This window comes from Caloenas nicobarica, chromosome 37 (assembly GCF_036013445.1).
Source record: "Caloenas nicobarica isolate bCalNic1 chromosome 37, bCalNic1.hap1, whole genome shotgun sequence".
Taxonomy (NCBI): Eukaryota; Metazoa; Chordata; class Aves; order Columbiformes; family Columbidae; genus Caloenas; species Caloenas nicobarica.
This window is the reverse complement of record NC_088281.1, coordinates 1,857,707-1,867,840: the sequence shown is the minus strand read 5'-3', so window position 1 is coordinate 1,867,840 and position 10,134 is coordinate 1,857,707. Positions and strand designations below refer to the sequence as shown.

The 10,134-nt window shown below is 51.7% G+C and overlaps 1 protein-coding gene across 1 annotated transcript; it reads right to left on the bottom strand.

The window, feature by feature from the left end:
- Positions 1 to 874: 874 nt before the first annotated feature.
- On the bottom strand, positions 875 to 8,950 carry LOC136001067 (olfactory receptor 14J1-like; the record flags this gene model as incomplete). Its single annotated transcript, XM_065655114.1, has 2 exons — positions 875 to 970; positions 8,489 to 8,950. Coding segments are annotated over 2 exons (558 nt in total), but the record flags the coding sequence as incomplete, so codon positions are not given.
- Positions 8,951 to 10,134: the final 1,184 nt, after the last annotated feature.

Sequence of the window (10,134 nt, the reverse complement as noted above, 5' to 3'; positions counted from 1 at the left end):
CCTACCTCTGGCCAATCACATTGCTGTCATGAGGTGACCTCACAAGTAATAATCCAGGCATGTTGGCTTTGCCTACGTCTACCCCAGGTAACTGCAATAGAAGTGGCATCACAACCCACCTCCAGCCGTGTCATCTTCCCCTTCTCCTGCATCTCCCGTCTCCCAAGCTCTCAGCACTGCTGGGGGTGTTTCCCAGCATCCAGGTGACATCACCAGGCCTGTCTCACCACATGCCCAGTTGGGTTGTTTCCAAAGATGTGACCTCAAAATCCACCTCCCTCCCATGATGCCTCACCTTGCATCATCCTCTTCTGGCACCAGGGGTCACCTCCCAGCCAACCTCCCACACACTGCCCCTTTACCTGCCTCTCCTCTTTCCTACCCAGCACTGTCGTTTCTGCTGGGCAGGCAGCAACGTGCTCCCCATGGGGACTGCAGAGCCCTGGTGGGACAGCTCGGTGGTGGGAGGGCAGCCATGGGTGGGCAGGGCTCCTCAGGAAGGCAGGCGGGTGGATGAGGAGGTGGAGATGAGCTCTGTGCAGAGGGGAGCCTGGCGTGCACAGCCCTTGCCTTGGAGGAAGCCTCATGGTCACAGGTCCTGGATTACATGGCAAGTTGGACCATCTCTCGGTCTGCTGGGAGGGCAGCAGGGCTGGGCACAAGCAACCCAGGAGGTTCCTGCAGGATGTGGAAGACAGCATTTTGAGACAAACACTGGACGAGCTGGCTAGGGCTGGTCTCTTACTGACAGACAAGGTGGATCAGGCTGGGGATCTAAGGATGAGGGCGGCCATGGCTGCAGTGACCGTGAGATGGTGGAGAAGCAGGGCAACTGCAGAACAACAGTGCAGTCCTGCAGGAGAGCTGATTTCAGTTAGCTGAGGATCTCCTTGGGCTGTCCTGGAGAACAGAGGGACTGCTGTCTTGGATCTTCAGGGACAGCTTCATCAAAGCCCAGGAAGAAGCCAATCTGATGGTCAGGGAGTTGAGCAGGGCCTGGCAAGAGGTCAGCATGGGTGCACAGTGACCCCCTGCCTTAGGAGATCAAACAGCAGAAGGACGTGCAGGGAGGCTGGAGGGGAACAGGCTGCCCAGGAGACAGACAGACAGACACCTGGCCTGGGGGTGCAGGGATGGAGCCAGCAAAGCCAGTGCTGAGCAGTGGCTGAAATGGCCATGCAAGGGGAGCGCACCCAGGAGGGCTTCTCCAAAGATATTGTCAGCACAAGGAAGGCAGCTGAGGGAACCCTGGTCCCAGTGGCCAGTGGGGCAGGGGACGGAGTGACAAAGACAGTATCAAAACAGCAATTTTTCAGAAGAAAGATTCTTCCTTTGAGAGTGCTGGTAGGAAATGTACTTTGCTGAGTAACTGGGCACACCTATGCATTTTACTCTACATTTACCTCTACATAAATATTTCTTTTTCCTTATACTCACATAGAAAGACAGATAACACAGGTCTGTTGAGATCACTGTCAACATGACCATCTACAAAGAGAACAGTTCAATTAAGCTTTATATTCTTCTTTCCTCCATCAGGCAAGAGTGGCCAACAGCTTCGAGCATGACTCACGCTGTGCCAAGAGTAAAAAGTGGCATTGACAGTCCAGGGCAGTGGATTTTTTGGTGCCTTCGACTCTGTGCAAGACACAAGGATTATCTTTCTTAATGCTGTAGGCTTTGGTAGGACAGAAATCTAGAGAACATTTTCTAAAAATGGAGGGAAAAAGAAACAAAATGAAAGATGTAGAGTGAAGGAAATGTCTTCTTGCAACTTTAAGCATCAAACGTTGTTGGTGTTGTAATTCTCCTTTCTTTGTTTTGATACTTTAAATACCAGTGTTTTCCCATGACATCAAAATGACACTATTTTGGATGTGCATTAAGAGCAAGAAGAGAACTTCTCTTCTTCCACAAGATTTGCCTTGTCAGCACTCTGTTAGTCTGTGCATCTGATCTCCCTCATCGTTCAGGTATTTCCTCTGCCCTAACTAAACTGACCATGTCTGAAGTCCCATTTCCAGCAGCTGATCTGCACACAAGCACTTGCGATCGGTCTCTGGATTGCCCTTCCCCTTACTCTTTGATCACTCAGACACTTCTCAACAATCCAGTTGCTGCTTTCAGCTTCACGGACTTAAAAGCTTCCTTGTCTTTCAGTAGTCTGTCTAATTCTGTCTTTAGCCAACTCTTTTATTGTGTTTATTTTCTAATTTCCTTTCTGTCTAAATCATTTCTTGCATGGTTATGCCTTGGAGAGAGTGAACCTCATTGGTGGCAGTTTTTCCTTGGCATACAGCTGAGGAATGTGTTTTCTTTTAACCATGATTCTTATCAGTTTATTTTGTTTGTTCAAAAGTAAGGAGAAGTCCCTCTTTGCCTGTGTGCAGCCAGATCTCTAAGGAGAGCAGGTGGGAGCTGGTGCAAAGGAGCTGGAACATCCAGCTGCAGACTGCAGTGGAGAAGTCTGGGGTAAGGAAAAGAGATGCAAGTCCCAGGTGGCCAATGAGAGAAATGATGGGGTTGGGGAGGTGAGGAGCAAGGTTGTCCACACGGTGTCAGAGCTCAAGGGACAGCTTCTCCAACCAGTCCAGACCTCCTTAGGAGAGACCCTGGGTCAATATCAGATAATGCTGCAATCACCTCTTCTCCACACTGAAACACAATAAACTATACCCTTTAACAACAACAACAAAAAAACCCGTCAGTTTTATTAGAATGTTTTTGAAATCACTCTCCATAACTACAGTAGGAAATGTCTCTAATTAACTGTACAAGACTAGAAGGAAATTACGAGACATGGATTCTTAGAGCTTTCTTCAGTGTGATGAGCCCCATGGTGCATTTGGTGCTGAGTCCTTGAACCTCAGGTGCTGAGAGGAGATCGCACAAACCTTTCTAGAAGTCAGAGGAAAAAAGTACAAAGTCCCTTGAAGTATTTATGAGTTCCACTGAGGGCAAGTACCAGCAAAGCCTCCCCAGGGACTCGTTAGAGCAGAGAATTGGAGGCCATGCTGGCAGATAAACAAAGGGTCATGTGCAGGCAGCTGAGGTGCTGAGAAAACCCTGGTTTTGTTGGACGAAGCAGAGAGGCCAAGGCCTGACCCCCAGCCCCTGGGAAGGCAGATCCTGTCCCTCACCCGTTGCTCAGGGCTCCTCCTGGGGCAGGGGGATGTGGGCTGTGTGATGCTGAGTGAAGGACAATGGTGTGACAGTTCCCAGCCTTACCGGGGTGTGCAAGGAGGCCATGAGGTGCCCCAGTGCCTGAGGACAACATGGCTCCTCATAGGCCTTGGTGGCAGAGACGATTGCCATAGGCAAGGGGACAAAGACTTGGGTTCTCTTGGCGACATCCAGCCTTGCCAGTGCCCTTTGCCATCTCCACCACGGGTTGTCCTCCACTGTCCCACAGCTGCTTCTGTTTCCCTGCAGGCTGTAGACACCCATCTCGCTCCCTCCCCTTGCTCTCACCCTGGTGTTTCCATACATTGGCTGATGTGTCTCCACTCTTGTGCTCTGTTCCTTGAAACACAAGGAGGTGGACTGATCCCATGCTCCTGGATGATTTCTTGTACCAAAGCACTACCCTTTGAGTGACATTTCTTCCTCCTCATGTCCATTCCAAGCTGCGCTGTGTGGCAGTGTTTCTGCTGTAGAAAGGAGGACCCTGAAAACTACTGACCTGTCAGCCTCTGACCTGTGCCTGGGAAGACCATGGAACAGATCCTCCTAGAAGCTGGGCTAAGGCACAAGGAATGGTGACTCAACCAGTTCCCTGGGCAGCCTGTTCCACTGCTTCACAACTTTTTCCATGAAGAAATGTCTCCTAATATCAATTCTGAACCTTCCCTGGCACAAGCTGAGGCTATTTCCTCTCATCCTATCACTTGCTACTCAGGAGAACAACAACACCCTCCATGCTACAACCTCTTTTCAGGTAGTTGTAGAGAGTGAAAAGGTCTCCCCTCAGTCTCATTTTTCTCCAGGCTAAACACCCCCGGGTCCCTCAGCTACTCCTCAGAAGACTTGTGCTCCAGACCCTCAACAGCCTTGTCCCCTCCTCTGCACTCACTCCAGCACCTCAAGGTCTTTCCTACAGTGAGGAACCCAAAACCGAACTGAGGATTCGAGTTGTGGCCTCACCAGCACCAAGTACAAGGGGATGATCGCTGCCCCGGTTCTGCCCACTACACTATTCTTGATGCACACCAGGAGGCCATTGGCCTTTTTGGCCACCTGGGCACACGCTGGCTCATGTTCAGCACCTGCCAATCAACACCTCCAGGTCTTTTTCCGCCAGGCAGCTTTCCAGCCACTCTTCCCCAAGCCCGTATTGTTGCAGGGGATTGTTATAAACCAAGTGCAGGACCCGGCACTTGGTCTTGTTGAACCTCATACAATTGGCCTCAGTCAGCCAACGTCCCTCTGTGTGGCCTTCCCACCTTCCAGCAGATCAGCACTCCCACCCAGTTTGGTGTCATCTGCAGACTTACTGAGGGTGCACTTCATCCCTTCATACCGATCATTGGTAAAGAGATTAAACAGAACTGGCCCCAATACTGAGCCCTGGGGACACCACTAGTGACCGACCGCCAACTGGGTTTGTTTCCGTTCACCACAACTCTTTGGGCCCGGCCCTCCAGCCAGTTCTTTATCCATCGCAGATACACCATCCAGGCCATGAGCTGCAGCTTCTCCAGGAGACGCTGTGGGATACGGTGTCAAAGGCTTTACTGAAGTCTAAGTGCACAACATACACAGCCTGTGTGGCGGATTCACTCCCCCACAACAGACTTTCCCTCATCTGCTAAGTCACCTTGTCACCGGTCACCTTGTCATAGAAGGAGATCAGGTTGGTCAAGCAGGACCTGCCTTTCATAAAGCCATGCTGATTGGGCCCGATTGCTCGTCTCGTATGTGTGACCTCCCAGTCCCTTTCCCAGCCCTGTTCCTGCTGTTGGCCTGTCCCCTGCAGGGGCACAAGTGACTCATAGTCCCCTCCACAGCCATTGGCTTCCTACTGGATTAGGAGTTCCTGAGACACAGCTGAGCACATGGCATCGTACCCAGCCATCACCCTCCTTGTGCTCCAGTGTGTGAGCAGGTAAAACTAAGCTGGTTTCATCAAATGTATCTAATAGATTTCCTATCAAGGGTTTGAGTGGAGAAACGTTCCTCAGAGGAGCTGCTGTATTTACACTGGGGCATTTTTTATCTCTGCTTCTGCCTCTTTTTTTTTCTTCTTCTTCCTCTTCCTGTGTCTATTCTGATGTGAAAGAGCTCTCCAAGAAAAGATTCATGGAATCCTAGAATAACGCAGGTTGGAAGAGATCCCTCAACACCATCTCTCTCCCACTGACCTTTATGGATCCCTAATGAATAGCTGAAAGCATTTGCGCTCCCTTGGGTTCATCTCACCACATGCACACAGTGGACTTGCACATGATGTGTATGTTTGCAACTCATCTGTACAATGAAAACATGGGCTTTTGACCTAGTATTCCATAGAATCATAGAATGTCCTGAGTTGGAAGGACCCACAAGGATCATTGAGTCCAACTCCTGTCCCTGCACAGGACAACCCCACAGTCCACACCGTGTGTCTGAGGACGTTGTCCAGTCTCTTTTTGATCACTGTCAGGTTGGGGCCGTGACACCTCCCTGGGCAGCCTGTTCCAGTGCCCAGCACCCTCTGGGTGAAGAACCTTTTCCTCATGTCCAACTCACCCTCCCCTGGCACATCGTCCTGCTGTTCCCTCAGGTTCTGTCACTGGTCACCAGAGAGAAGAGCTCAGTACCTACCCTTCCTTCCCCCCTTGTGAGGAAGCTGTAGCCACCATGAGGTCTCCTTTTAGTGTTTTCCTCAGCTCTGATGCTGAGAAACCCCTTGGTTTGCTTTCTGCAGCAGAAAGGAGAAGCCACGACCTCCAGGCAATGGGAAGGGGGATCCTGTCCCTCACAGACGGCTCAGGGCTCTGCCTGGGACCGTGGGATGTGGGTGTGCAAGGCCGAGGGAAGGACAACACTGGTACAACAACTTCCAGCTTCCCCATGGGGCTGCAAGGAGGCAACGAGGCCCCAGTGCCATGAGGACAACATGTCTTCTCCTGGACCTCAGTGGCAGAGACAACTGCCATGGCCAAGGGGACAGAGACCTGGGTCCTGTTGGTCCCTTCCAGCCTCAACAGTGGCCTTTGTCATCTTCATCGCAGACTGTTCTGCACAGTCCTACATCTGCCCCTCTTTCCCTGCAGGCTGCACACACCCATCTGCTTCCCCACCTGCTCTCACCCCAGCATTTCTGTCCCTTCACTGATGTGTCTGCACCCTCACTGGCTGTTCTTTGGAACACAAACCATGGGCTGATCCAGCTCCCTCTGGGTGACCTCTTGCACCACAGCACTGCCCTTCCAGTGACATTTCTTCCTCCTGATATCCAGTCTCCACTTCCCAATCTGCACTTGGTAGCTTTTTTTTCCTCTCCTGGTTGTTCCTACTACTTGGGAAAGCTCAGCCACCTCAGAAACTGCCCATCAAGCAGGGAACCCTACCTGTTAGTCTTCTTGTGGTCTTCCACTAGACCAGAGAGAAGTAACCTCACCATGACTGCTGCTGGACCTTCAGCTTCTCTGATAGACATGAGCATGTCCCTATTTCTGTCCCATCATGTACTCAGGTGGGATGGACATGACAACCTGTCTCCAAGGCCTCTTCCTGGGTAGGGCCTGTGGGTACTTATGCAGAGGTTCTTTCCCAGCCACGTTCCTGCTGCTGGGCTGTCACCTCCAGAGACAGAACTGACCTCACTGTCCCCTTCACAGTCACATACTGCTTACTGGATTATGAGTGTCTGAGACACAACTGTTGTCATAACACACCATACCCATCCATAAAACCCCTATGGCCCAGGACCTGACCAGATGATTGTATGTTTCTTCTATCAAAGTTATCAAATATATTTCCTACTAACGATTTAAGTGGGGAAATATCCCAGTGCTGCATCTAGGCTGATTTCTCTGGTATGTAACATCCAACATGAAGTGAGCTGTCTGCCTGTCTGCCCCACAGGCCTTCATGGAACCTCAAGGAATGGCTGTTTGTTTTCACCTGGGCTCATCTCACCTGAGGTTCCTCTCACCTCACATACATGACGTGCATGCTCACAGCTCATCTGTTCGATGAAAACCTCCTGTTGCCACTCCGAAGGGATGGGAGGTACCTCAGCCCTAAGGTGTGTCCCCCTGCTCTGTATTCGTCTGAGATGTCCCATGTCATGTGGAATGGACACAGGGAGGGATCTCAGTTCAAGGAAGCACATCCCAGTGCTGCATTCTGGTGGTTTCCCATGGCATGTTACTCTCAACATGAAGTGACCTCGAGACACTGTCTGTCCCATGGGCCTTCATGGAACCCCCTGGAATAACTGATGGCGTTTGTGCTCACTTGGGTTCATGTCAACTCGTGTACATTATGTGCATGCTCACATCTCATCTGTACAATGCAAACTTAGACTGCTGAGCTACTCATTCAGTGTCCCTCCATGGAGGGAAGACAACCTCTGTGAGCTGGGGTGAGAGGCCAGGGCTGGAAATGGAGGTTGTGAGGGGCCAGTCCATGACGATGTCCTGGGGCAGCTTCCGCGGGGTGTCCAGTGCACAGGGGCACAGCCCAGCCCCTGCTCTGCTGGTCCTGCAGGTCTCTGGCAGGAGGCCTGGCTGTGAGAGGACACTGCTGAGTGCCCAGCCCTGCACACACACACTGTTTATCTCTACACTGCTGTTTCAACCTGCAGGCTGCTTTCTTGTGCATGTCCTGAAGACGAACTTGAAGAAGACCTAAGCCCTCAGGCACTGCCCTGTGAACATCACTTTCCTTTATAGAAGTAGTGTTACGGAGGCCAGCTCTGTCACAGCAGTGCCCATGGCCTGTCCCTGCCTGTGCTCACAGGACTGACACACAGCAGGACGGTGACCAGGCTGCCAGAGCACTCAGGCCTTGCACCAACACAAGGGATGAGAAGGAGAGTGTGGGAGTGGAACGAGAACAGCTCTGGAAGGCCAAGCGCTGGTGCTCCCTGGCAGGGCTGCCAGGCTGGACTCTTTTCCCCTCCTCCCATGCACACAAGAGCTGTCCCTGCAGCTCCAAAAGGCCTTGCAGGAAGGATATATATTGAAAAACAAGTCACTACAGGATGCTTTATTTTGTTTAAATACACAAAGATCATGGCTCCTCATTTACACAGCCAGGGGTTATAAAAGAAAAGCAGACAGTGAATTAGAAAGGGGATGAAAATGTTATCACAATTTAAAAAAAGGCTAATAACAAGAGAAAATACAGATGGGAGGCTGGACCTCTAACTAGTTACATTAAAACTGCTATGTAGATGGAGATGAGCAGTTTATTGCTTCAGAAAACACTAAGATATGAGTTTCCACAGGGCATCCTTGAGCTCCTGGTTCCTCATGCTGTAGATGAGGGGGTTCACTGCTGGAGGCACCACCGAGTACAGAACAGACACCACCAGGTCCATGGATGGGGAGGAGATGGAGGGGGGCTTCAGGTAGGCAAACATGGCAGTGCTGACAAACAGGGAGACCACGGCCAGGTGAGGGAGGCACGTGGCAAAGGCTTTGTGCCGTCCCTGCTCAGAGGGGATCCTCAGCACGGCCCTCAAGATCTGCACATAGGACACCACAATGAACACAAAACACCCAAATACTAGTAAGAGACTAACCACAAGAAGCCCAAGTTCCCTGAGGTACGAGTTTGAGCAGGACAGCTTGAGGATCTGGGGGATTTCACAGAAGAACTGGTCCAGGGCATTGCCCTTGCACAGTGGCAGTGAAAATGTATTGGCCGTGTGCAGCAGAGCACTGAGAAACCCAGTGGCCCAGGCAGCTGCTGCCATGTGGACACAAGCTCTGCTGCCCAGGAGGGTCCCGTAGTGCAGGGGTTTGCAGATGGCAACGTAGCGGTCGTAGGACATGATGGTCAGAAGAGAATACTCTGCACCAAATAAGAAACATACAAAGAAGACCTGGGCAGCACATCCTGCAAAGGAAATGACCCTGGTATCCCACAGGGAGTTGGCCATGGATTTGGGGATAATGATGGAGATGGAGCCCAGGTCGAGGAGGGCGAGGTTGAGCAGGAAGAAGTACATGGGGGTGTGGAGGTGCTGGTCACAGGCTATGGTGGTGATGATGAGGCCGTTGCCCAGGAGGGCAGCCAGGTAGATGCCCAGGAAGAGCCAGAAGTGCAAGAGCTGCAGCTCCCGTGTGTCTGTGAATGCCAGGAGGAGGAACTGGGTGATGGAGCTGCTGTTGGACATTTGCTCTGCCTGTGAACATGAGGACCTGTCATAGGAGGAAAAGACCGTGACAAGTTAGGGGAGACTTCTCTGAGCAAAATAACGATGCCATTTCTCATGGAAAACCTCATACTTGAAGGAGGCATGTGTCAGCTAATTCTCCTTTCCTACCAAATGATAAACACGGGTCATCACAGCTTAAAATGCAGCTTGGGCACCTAGTTTCCATGAACACACCTCCGGGGTAAGACCCCCTGGTTTGGTGTCAGAACTGAAACGGACCCACATTCCCACCCCAAGTCCAGAGAGTCAGAGCACCAGGGGCAGGTGGAGAAACAGGGAAGAATACTGCAGTGCGCCTGAAAAATAAAGCAAGGACAGAAAGGCAGATTGGCATGATGTGAAACCATCTCCTTACCCAGCGGTGCTGCTGCCAGTCACATGATGACACTGTAGATCAAGTACTTTTAACACCTTTTTTGTGTACCACGTTCCAGAAACCCTTCACCTGGAGGTCCAGCTGCTGAGGTGGAGACTCATGACCTGGACCCCATGGCTTTGGGGCAGAGGCTCTGCTGGGGATGGGAGGAGACCAGGGGGTTGCACTGGGAAATGTGTCTGCACTACAGGGGATGGCAGGGGGGTTCCCGAATCCCCTCCCCAGCATTTCTGGTCGCAGCTCCCAACCCCTGCCCATGTCTCTGCTGCATGAACCTGTCCCTGCTGGGAGCTGTTTCTGTGTCCCTGGGTCTGCTCCCCGTCAGTGTCCCAGAGCCCGTCCCCCATGCTCAGCTCTGTCCTGCTCACACCTCCTGGCACTGGGC